The following is a 21,511-nucleotide window of genomic DNA, read 5'->3' as shown; positions in this document are numbered from 1 at the left end:
CATCACAGTGTTCTTTCACCTTATATGTAGGGATGAACTACTCACAGGGAAAAAGTTTAAGTAAAAATCTGCTTAATTTTTTTGCCCTTAATTTCCAGTTGTATTTGATTCAATTGTAGTGCAGTAATGTTTGGAGCTTGACTTGTCCAGGGGTCAGAGGAACCCATAGAGATTCAAGGTGATGCTACACAGAATGAATGAGATTTCATGGTGTTTGTCATATTACATAATATTTTAATTTCTTTTATTCTTTTATGAGATTGTAACCTATTCCTACTTCATGCAAAGTAGTCTTTTTTAAATGTCTTTTCAAGTTTGGAATATCTTGCTATCTGATGTTAAAAGTAAGCTCCTTAAGTAGTTCAGTGTACACAAGCTGCTACCAAACATCTCACATCCAAGAATGAATTCCTCCAGAGCTGTGATGTCTTCCATGCTCCTCACACACTGCCTCAACTCACACTAAAGGGTTCCCATGACACACTCAACATTTTGAACTTTTAGGTTTTCCTTTCCACACCAAGGCTACAGCACAACACTGGATTATAATAGTGCTGAACGAGCAGTGTGCATCGGCATTTTTGCAGTGGTGCTAAGTGAGGGCCAAGCCATCTACTTGCCATGGAATAGTTAGCTAAACTACACTTGTAAGTACTATTTATTCTATCTATTATTGATGCTTCACATCATAATTCCCTTGCCATAGGGGAAACCACAATAGAACACCCACCACCTACCCCTGCTGAAACAGTCCTTCCCTACTACCATCTTTCATGCACACACTCCTGTACTCTGTTCCTCCACTTTACAAATGAACTTCTCTTCCCAATTTCTGCTTTACTCACATATATCTTTTCCATAATGTCTTCTATCTTCATCCCCTGAATATGGTAAGATCACATCACTATTTCTTTTCACCACTTCCACTATTTCACACTTCATTTGCACCAGTCCCTGTGTCACACCTCTCACTGTAAACACTTTTATTGCTCTTAACCTATCCTGTCACTTAACATGCTTCCCTCACATCACTCAGTCTCTCAACACATACTGTGCACTAAGTTATTTTGGTCAACTGATCTGTGCTTCTCTCCCATCCGGGTGGCAGTGGTAACTATAGGTATTAGCTTACGGGAAACTTTAAATATCACTTCTATGAAAAATCTAAAAAATTTACACTTCTAACAAAAAATAAATCACTAATGTGGGGCAGGAAATGGATTTTGTCTCTGATTATCATAAAGATTACTAGTTTCTTCATATAAACTACTATTCACTGATCAAACATGCAGGAAACGTACAAAGCTAGACTGCACCATGGTTTTAAGCCTTCGCTTCCCTCAGCCCACACACACAATGACAGTGTTCATCTCACTCACAAGTACATCACTTATACAGATGTGACATGGCAAGCGACTGAGTGAGATTAAGTTGAATGGAATTTGAGTATGTATCTATCTTCCTGGGGTGATATGGTCTTGGTGTCTCTGTGTAAGGGTGACACAACAACCACCAACACAATAATCACTATGCAAAGTCTGTCATGTATTAGTGTTTCATTCATGAATTTTCAAAGTTAGGTTTTTTTTCCCCTTTGTCTTCAGTTTGTGAATGCAGATTTTAATTTATAAGAGGAAAAGATTTATACTTGATCGTGATTTAGGAGTTTCTCATTTTACGGGAACAGTTTTAGAGAAGCATAGCAGATTTGTAAACTGCAAATTGTGTGAAGCTGAATAGGACATGAACACTGGTTGATGTGGCCAGCTGACTTCCATCCAATATTCCTTCCTGCCCCCTAGCCTGGCACATCCCAATGGACAACTACTGAGCAATCACTATCCACACCTATCAATGCAGGGGACTGTTGCTTGACACTCTACATGAAACTTTTGTGTCTGAAATTAAATGAACATGCAGAACTCAGTGTCTCAAGGAACATAAGAGTGTGACGTGTGTGCTTGTGTGAGTGTGTCATGTCTACACTTGGTAAGCCTCCACATGCACAACTGATGCAATGGTGGGGATGCTTCACACTTGCAAGGAAAACAACACATCTATACATTTCATCTACTTGACTTCCTCTGTCCAACAACAACAAAAAAAACAAAAAAACAAAAAAAACAAAAACAAATCAACAGAAAAAGATAAGCAGATAAAAAAACAATACAGCACACAAATGCCATCATGCTAATAATAATAATAATAATAATAATAATAATAATAATAATAATAATAATAATAATAATAATAAAATCATGCAAAAAATCCATAAAATATACTTTTGTTCTGAAATGTATAATTTTGACATCAGTGAATGAAAGCAACAGCAAATCCAAGTTGAAATTGTAGTTCCTGTTTCCAACAACTTATGCCACAGTGACCCAGACACTGACAGACAGACGTACAGCCACACAGCCAGCCCACATGGAGATTCACTGAGCATCACCCACATACATGCCATTACAACCTTCTGATTCACCTCACCTTATTGACCCATCAAGGTGTAGCACACACACACACACACACACACACACACACACACACACACACAAGGATGGCCTTCAGTCCCTGGCAAGAAGCAAGGCCACAACTCCTTGTCTCACATTCAGCACCTCCTGCTAGCACAGTGCCTGGGAGCCCCAGCATGAGGGATGACACCTCCACCAGCCTCAGCCCCCAACCTGCCACTACTCCGTTACGATCCCTGGCCACATGCTGGCCTCTACATCATCTGTATCTTGAAAATCAAAAACCAAAAAATATTCCAAAGCTGCATATATGTGTGACTAGAGTGAGTACTTGGCAGCAAGTGAAGAATGCTTCATTGGTCACAAGAAACTGGAGACTTTACAGAACTGCTTGCACACCAAACATCACCAGTGTGGTGCCACCTCCAAGTGTGCACCAGCATAACACAATTGTTGGAAACAGGAATTTACTTAAATTTTCAGCACTGACAATCTTTCAAGTATTACTGCTGCTACAAACTTGTCAAGCCATCAACACACAGTAACACTTGAATATCTCACTTTCCTGCAACAATGTTAGTGTTCCCAAGACTCGTCTACATACACAGGAACCAAGAATGATAATTATGAAAAATGTAAAAAATGTAGTCTGAACATTACTGCCTTATTTCCCTTCAAGTGATTATGAATAAATGCTTATATTTTGAGGAAAAAATAAAAATAAAAAAAGTAAAAAATAAATAAATAAAAAAAAAAGCAGAGAAGTTGAATTTAATGCAGAGGTGAAGAAGCAGTGTTCCCCAAGAGGTGGCTAAGAGAGAGGTGAGTGAAGTAAACCAATACTAATACACACATAAATGAAGGGCCAGTGAGGGTGCAAGGCCTTGGTGCAGTGAAGTGAGATAGTGTGAGGTAGTGTGAGGCAGCTGCCCCTCACACCACAGCCAGAGACCCCAGATGGTGAGCTGAAGCTTTGATAGTCAAGTTTGGATTATGTTGGAAGCTGTTAGAGCAGACCAGAAAAGGCAGGTGTGAAAGAAAACACCATTCCATTTGGCCCTTCCTTTATTGGTAATTAGTAATGGTAATACTGTCAAGCGCCGCGGAGGACTTGAACACTTGTCAGAAGTAAGAGGCAGCCCGCCAAGCAGTATTATGCACACTATTATCAGTGGCTTCTCTTAGTTCTATGGTAATGCTGATTCAACTGCAGTATTCTTAAAATACTGAAATGTATCTTGTGAATATATACTTTTGTAGATATATATTTATATATGTATTTATGCTAGCTTATCACATTCATGCTAAGATGCCAAATTATATAACTTTATGGAATTAGCATTAGCTATTAATGCCTTTATCTTTTGAGCAAATATATATATTTCATATCCTTAAACATATACTTTTAATCCTACAGTGAGACAAGGCTTGCCTCGGCTATTCCCCTTTAAGGGCCATATCATATATATATATATATATATATATATATATATATATATATATATATATATATATATATATATATATATATGTATGTAAGTATATAACTAGTGTTGAGTATTATTAGCTTACACTGAGGTAAATACGATTATGGCAGACAGGCTTAAGTCACATTTTAAGTGGTTAGTCAGCACCTAGAACTGGAGAAGGTCTAGACTGTTTGCATTAGAGACAGAAGCATTGGTGGGCGGACTGGCCACAGCAGAGGGCTGGCCCAAGCAGCCGGAGGCAGAGTGACCACCGCAGCCCAGGGGACTGTTGGCCACTCTGGGGCCGAAGCCAGAGTACTGCCGGGCCATCCCCTGCAGCACCCACCCACACTGGTTGTTGTTACTCACTAGGTTATTATTGCTATGTGCAGACAAGCCCCCGACCCTGGCAGGAAGACTGAACTGCGGCCCACAAGGCACCATGGGCTGGCCAAGGGGGGAGTGGGGCTGCTGCATTCCCATCGGCCCCCTGGCCCTCACCTGCCCCTGAGAGGGACTGCAAGCATACATCTGCAGAATCTGAGCCTTAGTGGCTTCCGCACCAAACCTTCCCTTAACGTCTGCAGTTTTGACATCGGCAAAGCTAAGCAAGTCTTCCGAGGGGGACTGAGTGTGTGCGGTCCCAGCAATGGTGGTGTGAACCCCAGGTGCAGATGTCACATGGGAAGGTGGTGCAGCCCTCCACCTCAGAGCCTCAACAGGCCGCTTGTCAGCATGCACCACCCCAGGGAAAAGCTTGGAGTGAGAGGCAGACACGCAGGTGGGGGAAGGGGCAGGAGAGGAAGAGAAAAGACTGGAGTAAACAGGAGAGGACTGGCCAGATGTTTTACCTGAGGGTGGGAAAAAGGCTTCTAGTGATCCTGAGGGTGGCTGTGCGCCCAGGCCGGGAGGGTGGGAGCCGCCCAGGCCCGCTGCCGGAGCGCCGCTGCCTGCCGAGGACCCAAACTGACTAGGAGGGAATGACTGCTGAGGGAAACTCTCGGAACCAAATAATGCAGCTGGAGGGAAAGCTGTGGTGGGACTCAACTCCACAGCAGCTGACTGCTGGCCTGCTACTTGACTATGCTGCTGCTGCTGCTGTTGCTGCTGCTGCTGTTGCTGCTGCTGCTGCTGTTGCTGCTGTGGCTGCTGCTGCTGCTGTGGTTGCTGCTGCTGCTGCTGCTGCTGCTGCTGCTGCTGCTGCTGCTGCTGCTGCTGTTGTTGTTGTTGTTGTTGCTGCTGCTGTTGCTGCTGTGGCTGTGACTGCTGTTGCTGTGGCTGCTGAGCACCACCATCATTTGCAGCAGCAATATTCCTCTTCAGTGCTGCAAGTGGACATGACAGTTAAGTTTGTGTAACACAGCAACACAGCCCCTCCATGCAAGACACACAACACAACCCTCACCCCACAAAGCCGGCACAACACTCACCTTGGGAGGAGTGGAGGGGCAAGCCCAGTGGCAGTGCGCCCCCCGCAGCAGAGAGCGCCGCAGGGTGCTGGGACGCCTTGGGCCGCTGGCGGGGGGCCACAGAGGTGCCCTCTATCACGGGGCCGGTGGTGACGCGGTTCAGCTTGATGGAGGACTGCTGCTCCCTCTCCGTCACCAGCTGGCACAGTTGGTCCAGGGAGGGCACCGTCACACTCTGCATCACAACACCTCGTCACTCCCTCTCTCCTCAAAGGTTATGTCATTTTCTTCCTCCTGTATTCACCATTTACTTTCATTCCGTCGCACAAGTTGTCTACACAAGTTACTTTCACGTCATGGCTCCTGTCCTCCTGTATTTATCCTAGTTCCCTCCATACTAATCCATGCCATCACAGCCCTTTATGCTTACCCATCCCAAACACATTAATACTAGTTCCCCTCCATGCACATCTTCCTTGACCTTCCTCTCCCATTCCCCTTCCATGCAAGCCCTCCTAGATTTCTGTATCCCAGTCCCCTTTAAGCTAATCTACCTCATCACAGCCCCTTTATGCTAACCTGTCTTATGCCCACTCTGAAACAGTCCTATGCTGCACCTCCACTACTTTGAAAGGCTGTTGTTGAAGTTTTTAAAGGCGTTTTTATGGCTATAATGACAGATTAATAATACTTCTACATTACCTACAGGAGGAACAGTCTTGAAAACCCAGCTAATCATCTCTGTGGCCTTTGAAAGATGTTGTGGTGAGAGAGCGAACTCTAATCTAGTCCTACATGGAAATCCACCCAGATCTATCACATCGCAGTTATTCCCCATGCAAATTTCCCCTCCCCCACATCTAAGGCCTCAGCATTAACACTTGGTTACTTACATTAACATTCCTAACTGGGCAGTCCCTCCCGGCCAGCTTAAAGGTCAGACAAGCCACCTGGTAGATGTCTGGCCGCGTATCTGGGTCAGGGTCAAGCATATAACCTGAGGGTGGTGGAAAGTAATGGTGTTAGAATAATGCGGTTGGAGTAAAAGATGACATTTCTATGGTTACTGTAGTGATAATGCAAGTTAGAATATTGTGTAGATATTGTGTTACTTTGGTTGTTCAGATGAGTTAGAATACTGTGGTAGTAATAAAAGATGACGTTTCTAAGGTTATTGTAGTGATAGTGCAAGTTAGAATACTGTGGTAGTAATAAAAGATGATGTTTCTAAGGTTATTGTAGTGATAGTGCAAGTTAGAATACTGTGGTTGTAGAGATTGTGTTACTTAGGTTGTTGTTAAGGTAATGGAAGTGTTAGAATACTGTGGTAGAAATAAAAGATGATGTTTCTATGGTTACTGTAGTGATAATGCACTTAGCATCGCAATTAATATTATTACCACTGCTTTTATCCATCTCATTCACAGCAGGTCCCCCACAACATAGCAGGTCACACAAGTAATATCATGCACTAAATTTCTGCATATCTTCAGAATAATATAATGTTCAGCAATGCATCTAAATCGTTAACAAAGAGTACTACCACTGCTGTTAACAGTCTCGCTCACAGCAGGCCACACCAACACTTACGTATGAGTGCTAACAAGTGTTTGGAAAATCTTGCATTGTCTGGAATAGAGAAGTTCCCCGAGGAGATGGCCAGAGGACTCTCGGCAAAGGGTAAGGTGAAGAAACACAGCTTGTACAGCATGCACCCCAGCGCCTGGAACACAACAGGGCAAGGGGTCAAGGGTCATGTTGATATCTGTTCCCTATTTCTTGTATCTAATTTCTATTTTCTCTCACCCATATTCTGTTCTGTCTAGTATTCTCAATCCTTCATCTCTTTCTCTGGTAAATGCTGAAATTCCCTGCCTGTTTCTGTGTTTCTTCCTTCCTATGACTACAACTCTTTCAGGAGGGAGGTTTCAAGACACTTATCCTCCAGTTTTTGATGATCCATTTTGACCTTTCTTTTAGGACTGGCATTGAGTAGGTCATTTTCTTTTATAACTTTTTGTTGCCCTTAGCCAATGCCCCTCTTACATTAAAAACCCCCCTTAAGACACCTTCCTCCACTTCCTCCTCCCCCATTACTTCACAGACCATCCACTCACCCATATATCAGACTTAGTGGTGATGGGGCGGCCCAGGTACAGGTCCACCATCTCAGGGGCACGGTAGGCCAGTGTGGTGTACCGCTGCACCTCCTCCTCCACCCGGGACACCCCATCCGTGGCCCCGCACAGCACCCGCGCAGTGGCAGACCCGAAGTCACAGAGAACGTAGCTGCCATCACTACTTATTAGAATGTTCTCCACCTGTGAGGCAGAGAAGGTGAGGTCCAGGGTGTGGCTGTGGTGTGCTATATAGGAAGGTACCAAGTAAGGGCAGTAAGTACAAGACCTGTCATTATTAGTGTTTACATGGGTGTTTACTGTGCAGGGAACAAAAAAGACACACCCACACTGTGCAGGGGACAAAAAAGGCACAGACACACTCTGCAGGAGACAAAAAGTGACACACACACACACACACACACACACACACACACACACACACACACACACACACACACACACACACACACTATGGAGGAGACAAAAAGCACACACACACTATGGAGTGGACAAAAAAAGCACACACACACACTCTGTAGGGGACAAAAGTGACACACACACTCTCCATAGAACAAAATGGGACACACGCACACAAACACACTCCTGAGGGGACAATAAGTGACACACACTATGCAGGGGACAAAAGGAAAGTAATAAGAGTGAGTAGTAAATATGAGTATCATATAACCAAACATCAGTGAAATACTTTTTTTTTTTTTATGTAGGTAGAACACTGGCCAAGGGCAACAAAAATCCAATAAAAAAAATGCCCACTGAAATGCCAGTCCCATAAAAGGGTCACAGCAATGGTCAAAAACAGGAAAAGTAACAGGAAAGTAATGGGAATGAGTAGCAAATATTATGAGTGCAATATAAACAAACATTACAACTCCACTCTCGGATGGCAAAACAGGAGACACACATACATGCACACTCACTCACTCCACATGCACACTCCACACACCTTGAGGTCCCTGTGGATGATTGGTGGGTTGACGTGGTGGAGCCTGGACACTGCATCACAGACATCACAGAAAATCTTGAGGACCTCTGCTTCATTTAGACCAGAACTGAATCTGCAAAGGAGACAAAAAAAGTAGTAGTCACAGAAGGGAAGAGGATACAATAACACAACTGAGAGGAAGTGGTGAAGAAGAAGAAGAAGAAGAAGAAGAAGAAGAAGAAGAAGAAGAAGAAGAAGAAGAAGAAGAAGAAGAAGAAGAAGAAGAAGAAGAAGAAGAAGAAGAAGAAGAAGAAGAAGAAGAAGAAGAAGAAGAAGAAGAAGAAGAAGAAGAAGAAGACAATACAAGACCCAACTGAGACATGTGCAAGAGAGAGAGAGAGAGAGAGAGAGAGAGAGAGAGAGAGAGAGAGAGAGAGAGAGAGAGAGAGAGAGAGAGAGAGAGAGAGAGAGAGAGAGAGAGAGAGAGACAGAGAGAGAGAGAGAGAGAGAGAGAGTTGCACAACGACCTCACCTGTCATTCATGAAGTGCAAAAGGTGTTTCTTGCAGTACGCCATGAGCAGGAGCACCTCATACACCCCCCCGCCTATGTGAGTCACCCCTGAGTCCACATACCCCACCAAAGTCCTCGGCCCGTTCAACATTTTCTGAAACGCGCAAGAAGTCCAGAGGTGGTTAGAATCATCGAAATGTGCTTTAAAATGTCAATACTTTCCACTACCTCTGAAAGTCAGGATAAAACCTCAATATTTTCCACTTAAAACCTTCTCATCAAAACAATCACAGAAATCCTAGCAAGAAGAGGAGTGAATAAAAATTTAATCATTAGAACCATCAAAACACTCTTAAAAACAACAACACCTAATCAAAACATTCTTAAAGCCATCAACACTTCCCAATAACACCTTCAACAAGGGGCACGACAGGAGGCAATACTCACAGCGATGTTTATCTCATTGCGTGCCACCTCCAGATCTTGTTCGTTGTTGACGGAGAGCCTCTTGAGGGCATACCGCACCCCACCACTGCCCTTCACCAGGAACACCAAGGCAAACCCTCCTGCCGGGGACACACAGGGAAATGAGACACACTGTACTTTTAGCCATTTCCCTCATCAACTTTAATAAATGTTGCCGATTCCTTGACGCAAATTGTACTTTTCATATGACAGGGAGAGAAAAACTAGCTTAACACCAATAGGTGAATACAAAAACAGACTACAGATTTATACAGACATTTATTGAAAGTTGCACCTGCACTGCCAATAAAATAAATGCTGGGGAGAAACTCTGATGGAATGATGGGGAAGACTAGCTAAGTGGAGAGGAACAGTAAGTGGAGAAGAGAGAAACCTTGATGGAATGCTGAGGAAAAGTCGCTAAGTGGAGGGGACCAGTGGTGGAGGAAATAGGGATTGTTATAGTGGTGGAACAGTGGAGAGTGAAACATAAGTGGATAATAGAGATAGACTGTAGATGGTGGAACAATGGTGGGGGGAAAAACACTGGAGTAAAGAGAGGAAAAAAGGAGATAGTGGAGACAGTGGAATGGTGGTGGTGGAGAGAGGAACACTTGATATGGTGAAAGTGGAGGAGAGGAACGCTAAGATACAGTGTATAAGTGAATGGAAGGAGAGCTGTGTGGAAGAAAATGAAAGGATGAAGAAAGGAAACATAAAAGAAAAGGGAAATAAGACAAAAAAGAAAATATAAAATGCAAGACAACATTTGATCAAGAACAGCTGTGTGTGTGTGTGTGTGTGTGTGTGTGTGTGTGTGTGTGTGTGTGTGTGTGTGTGTGTGTGTGTGTGTGAAGGATAAACACTGCATGAATGTGTTTATTTTGGGAAATGTCTGAAGCAGTTTGTTTGTTTGTGTGTGTGTGTGTGTGTGTGTGTGTGTGTGTGTGTGTGTGTGTGTGTGTGTGTGTGTGTGTGTGTGTGTGAATGAGTATTTGAGTCATCTTCTGCGTTGCTTTTTGAATGAAAACGAAGTAACAATTTTTTTATCTTTCATTTATTTATTTTTATTAACTTATTTTATTTATTTATATCTATTTATTGTCACAACATCCTTAACTGCCTACTTATGAATTCAACTTTCTAGAGGATTTGACTGCCCAACTGCTGCACCATCTTCTACTATAACAGGAAATAAATTACCTAACTTGACTAACTTCAATAGAAAAAATGTAAATACTTCCTCTGTTGCCCCTGATTATAATAATTTCCAGTACATGATCATCCTAAAAAAAAGAAGATTTACACTTATTTCTAGCACACTTCACTACCCCTTGCAAATAAACAAACTAACACTAACTATAATCTTCAGTACGCTAAACTATCCCAGAGATAATTATGTAATACGAGCAAATATAACTTCTAATAAACCCAATCACCTTAATAAAAATAAATATACAACAACCAATATGACTTTCTACATATTTGCAAGCTTAATATTAGTATACCCTCCACACACACACACACACACACACACACACACACACACACACACACACACGCACACACCCCTCCACTCAAAGCAAACTCATATTTATCTTTCACACACATAAATCTCTTAAGTAAACAAAGATTCATAATGAGAAGGAAGACTCAAGTGAGGCTGAATGATGCACACACATACATAAGACCAGACCACAGCCCACCACAACACAGGCCCTCACACAGCTTACAGTGCACCCCATTATCTCAAACCGAGAGGAGGAGAGTGCATGTACCAGTATGTGTATGTGTGTGTGTGGGTGTGTACTAAGGGGATATACAAGGGATGAACTCGGGGTGTACTGTGGCAGGCTCTGGTCTCTGAAAGTCTATCTGGAGCTCTTGTTTCCTGGCTCTGCTGGTTTGCCGGATGTGTGTGTAGGGCAGTAGGGAAGGTGGTGGTGGTGGTGGTTGTGGCGGTGTGTTTGTCTGTGTGTGTTCTTACCTAATTGTTTCTGTATAGGATTGAGTCAAGCTTGTAATGTTGTCTTTTAAAATTAATTTGTTATATTAGCCTTTAAAGCTGTGTGTGTGTGTGTGTGTGTGTGTGTGTGTGTGTGTGTGTGTGTGTGTGTGTGTGTGTGTGTGGTTTTTCTATTTAGCTAACTGACATGAGAGAGAGAGAGAGAGAGAGAGAGAGAGAGAGAGAGAGAGAGAGAGAGAGAGAGAGAGAGAGAGAGAGAGAGAGAGAGAGAGAGAGAGAAAGCAACCAAAGTTTACAAAGAACATAAAGAGATATATTGAATAAAAAGAATTAGAGAACACTTTTGAATAAAGAAGACAAGAGAAGGTGATGTAGGAAGGATGTAGATGGCGAGAAAAGTGGACAAGTTGAGTGTGTAAGTGGAGGATTGGATAAAGTGGATAGCAAGAGGAAGGAGGAAGATTACCGCGCAAGCAAAACATCCCTGCTAGTTTCCTGCCACTGTTATTCTTTCATTCTTCCCTTCTCCTCTTTCTTTTCCACCATTTTTTCTCCTCCACGTCACGCAGAGTGGATGGCCTAACAGCTTTCTCCACGAAGCTTAGTCACATGCATCTTCCTCTTTTGTTTTTCCATATTCATGTTTAATTTCAGTCCATCCTTTCCTCTCTTTACTTCTTCCTATTCACGTTTCCTATCTTCTCAATACGTGTTTCTATCACTTTAGTTTTCTTTCCTTATCTTCTTTATTACACATCTTTCCTAATTCCTCTTATTCTTCCATTCTTTATTAACTTTGCTCCCACAGTTTCTTCAGTAGCTATGTTTCTCCTAGACAGTCCCAGCACCTTGCACAGTCAGCTGGGAGTGAATCAGTAGTGGGAGTCAGCGGGTTGGCTATGTTTCTCCCAGACAATCCCAGTTTCTCCCAGACATTTCTAGCATCTTTCAAACAGCAGAGGGGTGGAAGTGACTCAGTGGTGGCTGGTGAGATAGCAAGGCATTGTCACCAGTAACACAAAGACTCCACAGATGCAGTAAGAAGCCAACATCCTGCCACTGCTAAATGACACTGAGATCTTCACTTGTGTGTGCAGCAAATGTTTTGGCTACCCTTGCTTCTTTCATCTCTTATTCTTCTATTACTGTTTGTATTACAGTGTTGCACATGTGGCGATAAATGCATAAGGAGTAATGAAAATGGGGTCAGATTAGAAGGAAGGACTAAGGTGGTGAAAGAAATTGCCTGAAAAAAAAAAAAAAAAACAGGAAATTGATAAGATAAAAAAGGCAAAAAAAAATTGCAAAGATATGTAAATATGTGATGTAAGGAGTGACAAAACCAGGTCAGATCAGAGTGAAAGACTGAGAGGTGATGAAAGAAACATCCTGAACTGAAAACAACACAAGAAATTGATATCTATTGTATATTCCATTCACCTTTCCTTCCTGACAAAATATCTGCCTCTTTATTACTTCCCTTCCTACACTTATTAATTAACAGATAACTAGAGAAATTAACACCTAAAGGCTCTCCTTATCTCCTCCATTACCCTAAATCATCCACCTCTCAAAAAACATATCTATTACATAAGGACAGGTAAAATAATGCTTTAACTAAACACAGGTGATAATAATAGCTTGATACTCTATTCATTGCTAACATTTCTCTATCATTCCTCACACTGTCCCTCTATTCTATCCTGCCTCAGACACCCACCAGCCTTACCTTCACTCAAAGTACAGGTTCCCATCCCCAAGTAACTATGCCAAATGTTCAGTGAATTTTGTGTCTGTGAATTAAATTGGATGTAGTGTTGTGGTCTGTGAGAATAATGCCTTTCCAACAGTGCTGACAGGGCTAAAAAAAAAAAAAAAAAAAACTGTGAGTGTTTGTGTGTGTGGTGCTTTGTCTGGCCTGCTCTCAGTGGGACTGCTGACCTGGTAGATAGATAGACAGATAGATAGATAGATAGATAGATAAATAGAAAGACAGATTGATAAATTAAATAGGAATGAATGTATCAACTAATGAAATACCCATGAGTTTGGAAAGGCTATGAGGAACTGAGGATATGACTAGTGGAAATAGATCTGATAATGTTTTTTTGTACATTTTGTAGAATATAACACCACTCTGAGCAACAACAGGGAGAAGTGCCCCAATAGACTTAAGGTTACTGCCCTCATCCCTCACCACATTCCAAGACATTTTCAACCTTCACAAGTCACTCAAGACCTTCATTTCCTGCACTTTTCACCTCCTGCTGTGTCCTCTAACCATGACCCAAGCCTCCAGGAACGATATGCTTGTTTTTCTCCACTGCCAGGTTTACCACAAAGGAGGAAAATTGTTCGCTTGAAAAGAAAACTGTGGCAAAACATGGTGTGAGTAAAGGCTGTGATTCTGTATACATCTCTGGTTCAATTAAGGAAATAAAAATGATATGGAAGTATTAAAGATATGGGCTTTGTTTACAATGTTACTGTTTTAGCATCAAGAAGTGGGAAAAATAGAGGAAGAATAGAAGTAGGAAGGCTAGAAGAAGAACAGAAGTAGGAAGAAGAAGAGGAAGAATAGAACAGAAGTAAAGAAGTAGGGAGATTATGAGGCAATGAGGATGAAAGGAGGAAAAATGAACAAGAATGAAATGGAAAGATAAGAAAACAAGGATGAAAGAAGGAAAAATTAAGACAACAAGAATTAAAAAAAGGAAGAATAAGAAGAGAGCAAGAATGGGAGAAGAAAAAAACAAAACAAGGATGAAAGAAGGAAAACAAAACAATGAGAATGAAAGAAGAAAAAGAAGAAAAAAAATGAGACAACAAAAATGAAAGAGAGAAGAAATCAAGAAGGAATAAATGAGAGAAGAATATAAACAAAAAAATCATACAACATAGAAGTAGATGTGTTTTGAATATGATAGGAGCATTTAGTGTGCGTGAGTTATCCTGCACTCTCTCTCTCTCTCTCTCTCTCTCTCTCTCTCAACTGCCATCACTCCTCTCCTTGAAGTGTAATCAGGTGTTATCTTTAATTTTCCTGTCCCATTTGTACATCCTCCTCAATGAAGCAAAACAAGCTTAAAATGATATACATGAATGAAATGGAAATTCACAATACCATATTTATTTATTCTATTTTTTTCAGCAAATGTATCAGAGTGAAGTGGTGTTTAGTGTGATAGTTTCTCTCTCTCTCTCTCTCTCTCTCTCTCTCTCTCTCTCTCTCTCTCTCTCTCTCTCTCTCTCTCTCTCTCTCTCTCTCTCTAAAATAATGACATTCCTACCCACACACACACACCCACAGAGGAAGCCACAAAGGTCAACATGCAGAGTGTAAACAAAGAACAAAAACAAAATATAGCCTGTAGAAAGACAAGAGAAGGCTGATTCACTCCTCCCCCTCCCCCCTCCTCCCCCTCCTCCTCCTCCTCCTCCTCCTCCTCCTCCTCCTCCTCCTCCTCCTCACTTCTCCAGCTCATGGTAGACAAGGAAAACAACTTGCTTCAATAGGAAAATGAGCCAAAACGTGTAGTGTGTTAAGTGAAGCAATAATTTATAAAACTTGCTTCACTAGAGGGAGAGAAAATGATGATGCGTAACAAAGATGCATTTTTTTTGTTCTCGGTATACTTTGATAATACTATTTTGTTTTTACTCACAAAATGGAAAGGTGGAAAGTGGAAAGACTGAGTAAATAAGACAGGAAACATATGAACCTGTTGTTATTGGGGACCATAACTCAATCAATTTCCCAATTCTCTTTTTTTTTTTCCTTCTTTCCTTGATTAGAGTTTTTTACTTTCCTCTTCTTTCTTTAATACTTTTTTACTTATTTCTCTTTGAAAACTATACTAGTCTCCCCATCTCTCTCTCTCTCTCTCTCTCTCTCTCTCTCTCTCTCTCTCTCTCTGGAAATTACAGTCCTTTTTTCCTTTCTTTCTTCATACAACTATAGGAAGTTCTCTATCTGCCTGCCTGTATGTCTGTCTGTCTATCTGCGGGAAGTTCTATCTGCCTGCCTGCCTGCCTGCCTATCTCTTACTCTCACAGTTATAGAATCCCTCTCCCCATTCTGTCCATTAAGCACCATTCAAATCTTAAGGCCATGGGAACTCTGCAGCATGACAGGAGGAAGCCAAAGTCACCTGAGTGGTTGTTTCTAGATGTGTGCTTTAGATAACATGAGTGGAGGGTGATTGGATGATTAGATAAGGGACTACCACTGTGTTCTGCTTGCTTGTTCACCTTCACATATATTTAATGATTATATCTAGACTTGTGGGGTATGGTATTGAGATCTATCCTTCTTGTTATTATTTTTACATGTGACAGACTGGGGATATCACAATGGCAAAAGAGCATTCACTTGTCACGTCCAAAAATAGATGAATAAGGAGTAAATGTTTAATGTTTGTCAAAAGGGATATAACAACAGGAAAAACTCACTCACTTCAACTCCACAATATAACTAAATAAAAAAATGAATGCTTGCTATGTTTCCTGCAAGCTAGAACACCGACATGCCACTGCAATGAATGCTTGTTTATCTTTATTCATTCCTGTAGTTTATTTTGTGAGGGATAGAGGACATGCAAACATACAAACATACAAACACACGTAGCTTGATAGAGTGTTCCCTGCATGCAAAAATCAACATACACAGCATACATAACCCCTTCACTGCCACGACTTCCGTTCAGGGTTAATACGACGCTGTGATGCAGGTTTATAATATGCATAATTTTGAAAGACACCAGTGACAGCAAAGAAAGCAGTGAATGGTGTAGCAGTTCAAAACTTTTACTGAATGGTGTTGTTTTTTTCATGAATACAATTGGCTTGGGTTAAAACTACAATTGTCATGTTGTCATTGGTATACAAAGCACATGTTTTTACTTTACATGTATTCATGAATGTACAGTCAGTGAATGCTAATGAAGGGAAGTGAGTAAGAGCTATAAATATGTAGCAACTTTGTATCCAGTGTTGGTGAGTGTTTGTTAATTTCATCATACCCACAAGTTTTTATTAAGCACCATTCAGTGTTTGTTAATTTCATCATACCCACAAGTTTTTATCAACCACCATTCAGTGTTTATTAATTCCATCATAACCACATAGTTTTTATCAGTGTTTATTAATTTCATCATACCCACAAGTTCTTATTAACCATAATTAAGTATTTATTAATCCCATCACAACCACAGTTTTTATTAAGCACCATTCAATGTTTATCAATTCCATCATAACCACATAATTTTTTTTGCATGAAGCAGTGTTCAATATCTAATCCTTTAATCAGAGTCTCAGGCATGCAGGACACACTCTGAGGCCTTGCCAGTCCACCACATCAAAGAGTTGCCACAACTTGCAAGTAAAATTTCAATGGTGACAAGCCACTATGAATTCAATCCTTGTGCTGAGTCACTGTATGTGTTGAAATGTGATCTGATCATGAATCTCCCTCTGAGTCACGTAATGCCTGACAAGTGTATGGCAGGAGTGAGTGGAGGCAGTGCTAAGGAGAAACCAACAAACAGAAATACTACTTTCAAACCTAACCTAACCTAACATGACAAACAGAAATACAAAATACTTTCAATGTGGGGTGCTCTGACTCTAATATTCTGACACATGTGAAGGAATGGATGGGAAAATATGGATAATTTGGACTTTATATGTTAAATCTTCATAAAAGCCTAGGCACGACAAACAATTATCATCATTACTACTTATACATGGCGGTGTATAAGTGTACACTGATGGAAGCTCATGTGCACTGTGACTGACACATGACAATTACCTACATCATTACTACCTAAGCATGATGCTGCATAAATGTACACTGACAAAAGCTCCTGTGCACCGACTGACAAACAGATGAATGCTACAAACAACATATACATGATCAGACGGCAGGCTTCATATTTGTTTATTATGCTGCAACCTGCACCACACTTCAGAGTTTTCATAGCTACTGTACAATCCTCCTAAACTGTGCACAACCTTATTAAGACTTTCCCAAATGACAAAACAATGCGATAAAATAGAAGCAGGAATATAATGACTTCAACAGGAATGGTTATGCAGACTGTCTCACAATGCTGGCTGGCTGGCTGGCTGGCTCCTGTGCTTACTTTCACCTGTAACTTCTGCACACAACACCATACTCCCTCAGGCCATTCACCTTTAGAATCTTCCATTCCCAGCAATCTACACAGTGTCATTTGCAAACACATCAATACTTGACAACACTGGTCACCTTTACAGTGTGTGTGTGTGCAAGGTTATTTTACATAGACTTTTTTTTTGTGTGTGTAGTGAGCAGTTAAGGAATGATTAAATTGTCTGGCAGCAATGAATATGTAAATAAACCATATGTAAATAAACCTGCCTCAAATGTCAAAGCTAGTATTTCTTGATCAGTTTTGATTTGTTGACTCATCTCCTATCTAATCACAAGACAGACTATTCTATTCCAGTCTAGATATGTTCAATTACATTTTTTCCCTCTCTTCTTTGCTATTTTAATTGAAGAAGGATCATTTTATTCCTCTTCTCAATGTGTTATATGTCTGGGAGAGGGACACAATTCAACAATGTAACAAAAAGGATATCTTCTATAGAAATAATTATATTAACTCAGGACATAGAGAGGTGGCAGAACCAAGCATGCCTATCAGGGGAAGGAGTGGCTGGGCAAACAGATAAGGAGACCAGCTTATGGGAACCAGTCACAGCTAAGCACACACACACACACCTCCCCCTCCTGCCAGGCCATCACACACCACAACCCACACTATGTCAGCCAACACTAACCCTCTAACTGCTATTTAGTATATCTTTCCTCAATTACTAAACATTCAGACACCTTTATTTATTCTATAGCCATTAATCTTTAAACTGGGTAGAAATTGCAAAATCTATTCAGTTTTAATCTTGTTCTTTCTTGAAGATGTGCATAAAAGATTTCATTCATTACTTCTGGTGCTGCTAATTGTCTTGTATTGCAGTGAAAGAAGCAAGTTAAACCTCCAATATTGAACACAGTAAATTAAACCTTCCATACTGAACACAGAGAATAAATTAAACCTCCCATATTGAATAGAGTAAACCTCCCATATTGAACACAGAATAAGTTAAACCTTCCATACTGAACACAGAGTAAGTTAAACCTCTCATATTGAACAGAGTAAACCTTCCATATTGAACACAGAGTAAGTTAAACCTCCCATACTGAGAAGAGTAAACCTCCCATATTAAACGAAGAGTAAGTTAAACCTACCATATTGAACACAGTAAATTAAACTTCCCTTACTGAAGAGTAATTTAAACCCCCCATATGGAACACAGTACATTAAACCTCACATACTGAACAGAGTAAATTAAATTAAACCTTTATTGAACATGCTGAGGAGTAAATTAAACCTCCCATATTGAACAGATTGGGTAAATTAAACCTCCCATATTGAACAGTTTAAAACAGAAGCCATATAAGTCTCAGGTAATCCCCACACACTTCCCCTTCCTGCCAGACCATCACCACCCACACCACACCATCAGGTATGACAGCAAATTAAACCCATAATAAATAAGTTAAAACAGAAGGAATAGAAATCAACTCACAGGTAAGCCCATTCACTCCCCTTTCTGCTACACCATTACCACTAACACTAAATTAAAACTCCCATATTGAAGAGTTAAGAGAAGCCATAGTGGGGCTCCACGAGACATGCCAACACACAGCAGCCCCGGGACAGTACTGAAATAACATTAACACTTCCATCCCATGGTTAGATTAGGTTTAGTTCAATTCCGTTGATTAATTTCTCTGCTAATCCCTTCACTGTGTATACTATGATTACAAAAAATTTAAAGAAACACTATTTTTGCACATAAATAAATACAGTTAAGGTTATTTCAATAAGATCCCAGCCCCCAACCAGGCAAGGGAAGCCTCTGACTATGGTGGCATGGCATGGGGAGGCCGAGGATACCCTGGGGAGGAGGAATGGGGGGCGGAAGAAGCTGTGGAGGAGATATAGTGCAGGTAAGGAGCCTGGGGGGCCAAGAAACATCCTAGGGAGGAGGAATAGAGGGCAGGAGGAGGTATGGAAGTGGTACTGGAGGTGTGGTTGAGCTGTGGTGATGTGTAAGGTGGGGAGGCCAAGAACACCCTTTGGAGGAGTTGTGAAGGGAGGGGGAGCTGTAGTGATGTGATGTACAGGTGAGGAGGGCCAAAAACACCTTATGAAAGAGTTATGAAGGGCGGGAGGAGAAGTAGTGGAGGTGGGGAGGACAAACAAACACCCTGTGGAGGAGTTATGAGAGGCGGAAGGAGGCGTGAAGGAGGTAAATGTGTGGTTGATGTGGGAGGGACAAGATCACAGTGTGTAGGAGTTATGAGGGGCGGGAGATGTAGGGGAGGTGGAAGGGCAAAAACACTCTGTGAAGGAGTTATGAGGGATAGGGGGAGATGTGGTGTAGGTTCAGAGGAGATACAGCTGATGTGTACTTGCCTTCGGCGATGACTTCCTCCACCGTGACCGTGTGTCGCCCCACCACAAACACCTTGCCGAGGAAGCTCCCATGACTTTGATCCTTGTTCGACTGATCCTTCCAGAACAGCTTCTTCATCTTGGCCAGCTTGTGGACCCTGCTGAGACTCCAACAGGCGGCGGGAAGGAGAGGAAACACCCGTCTATAGATTGACAGGACCCATGGCTAGCAGGAGCACTCGGGACAGGGCCTTGTCGGGGCACTCACGGACTCTGCGTCAGTTTCACGTCCACTTGTCTGTAACCTCGTGCACTTTCATGCCCCGCGGGAGTGTCACGAGGGCCACTACCGAGCCATGATACCAGTGAGTGGAGGGAGGAAGGGCACGGAGGGAGGAGGCTCGCTCGGCCCTCAGCTGGTGTAAGATGGCTGCTTCCGGCCCGCGCCCCCACAGAAAACCTTGTCTGCTGCCAAGCGGGGACCATTCTATTTCTCGCCGCCGCATGTTCTCTGTCTTTTTACCTTCCCTGTCCACTCTTCTCACTAGGTAGGCTATTATATTTCATCCCCAATCTATTCTCTTACGTTATTACATGGTGTCTTTATCTTTATTCCATTAATGAAATGATGATTGAAGGGGGACCATTCTATTCCTCTCCTCGAAATGTTATCTGTCTTATCTCACTCCATGTTGATTCATCTCGCCTCCACTCACACGGCTCACCATCTTATATCAGTTCGTATATATTCAATTAAATTAATCCCTCTCTATCTCATTAATTAAAGATTATTGTTATTTTAATTCAAGGAGAAAGATTTTATTTTTCTTCCCTATCTGTTATCAATCTTATCTCACTCGCTATCCACTGATCTCACAAGGTTATACACTTTATCCCAGCCCTGACCTATTACCACGCTGTCTTCTCTGAATTATACTATTAAACAGAACTTTGTTATTTCAATTCAAGGGTAACAATTCTATTTCTCTCCTCGTCCTCTTATATTGCTTATATTCCTCCCTGTTGAGTCATCTCCTGACTAATCACACGACAGACCATTCTTTTCCAGCCTAAATATAGTCAATGACATTTTTTTTCTCTTTCTTCTTTGCTAGTTTAACGTCCTTGCTATTTTAATTCAAGAGAGATAATTTATTCCTCTTCTCGATCTTATACATGTCTTGCTCTCTCCCTGCCCTCTCATCTCACAAGTTAATTCATTCTATTTCAGTCCAGCTCTATTTAATTACATTCTTTCCCTCTCTACTTCACTGATTAAAGGTTCTTGTTATTTCAATTCAAGAAGATTCATTCTATTCCTCTTCTCGACCTGTTATCTGTCTCATTTCACAAATTTATTCATTCTATTTCAGCCCAGATCTATTCAATTACATTATTTCCCTATCTACTTTACTAATTAAAGGTTCTTGCTCTGTCATTTCAAGGAGAACCATTATATTCCTCATCCCGCCCTTTTCTCTCCGCTTCCCTTAAACGACACACCATTTTAATCCAAATCCAACTTATTCAGTTACATTATTACATATGTCTCCAAATCTATTTCACTAATAACAAATAGTAATAACAGTTCAAGAGGAACCATTCTATTTCTCTCACTACTCTGCGTATCAAAAAGCATTTTTATTTATTTA

The 21,511-nt window shown here is 41.4% G+C and overlaps 1 protein-coding gene across 3 annotated transcripts in view; it reads right to left on the bottom strand.

The window, feature by feature from the left end:
* The window catches only part of LOC135094340 (uncharacterized), a 47,249-nt gene extending 26,919 nt beyond the window's left edge, over nt 1–20,330 (bottom strand). For 2 of the 3 annotated variants that reach the window (XM_063994363.1, XM_063994364.1), the window contains exons 1-9: nt 19,881–20,330; nt 9,372–9,490; nt 8,945–9,078; nt 8,434–8,545; nt 7,467–7,670; nt 6,940–7,072; nt 6,243–6,346; nt 5,371–5,584; nt 4,792–5,265 (exon numbers count right to left, since the gene is read on the bottom strand). In XM_063994363.1, coding sequence (XP_063850433.1) covers nt 4,792–5,265; nt 5,371–5,584; nt 6,243–6,346; nt 6,940–7,072; nt 7,467–7,670; nt 8,434–8,545; nt 8,945–9,078; nt 9,372–9,490; nt 19,881–19,998 — 1,612 coding nt within the window. In that variant the 5' untranslated portion in view covers nt 19,999–20,330. The remainder of the gene's footprint in view (nt 1–4,791; nt 5,266–5,370; nt 5,585–6,242; nt 6,347–6,939; nt 7,073–7,466; nt 7,671–8,433; nt 8,546–8,944; nt 9,079–9,371; nt 9,491–19,880) is intronic. The other variant, XM_063994362.1, reaches the window with a different exon arrangement.
* Nucleotides 20,331–21,511: the final 1,181 nt, after the last annotated feature.

This window comes from Scylla paramamosain, chromosome 45, assembly GCF_035594125.1.
Source record: "Scylla paramamosain isolate STU-SP2022 chromosome 45, ASM3559412v1, whole genome shotgun sequence".
NCBI lineage: Eukaryota > Metazoa > Arthropoda > Malacostraca > Decapoda > Portunidae > Scylla > Scylla paramamosain.
Note: the sequence above shows the minus strand (reverse complement) of the source record. Positions and strands in the feature narration are given on the sequence as shown.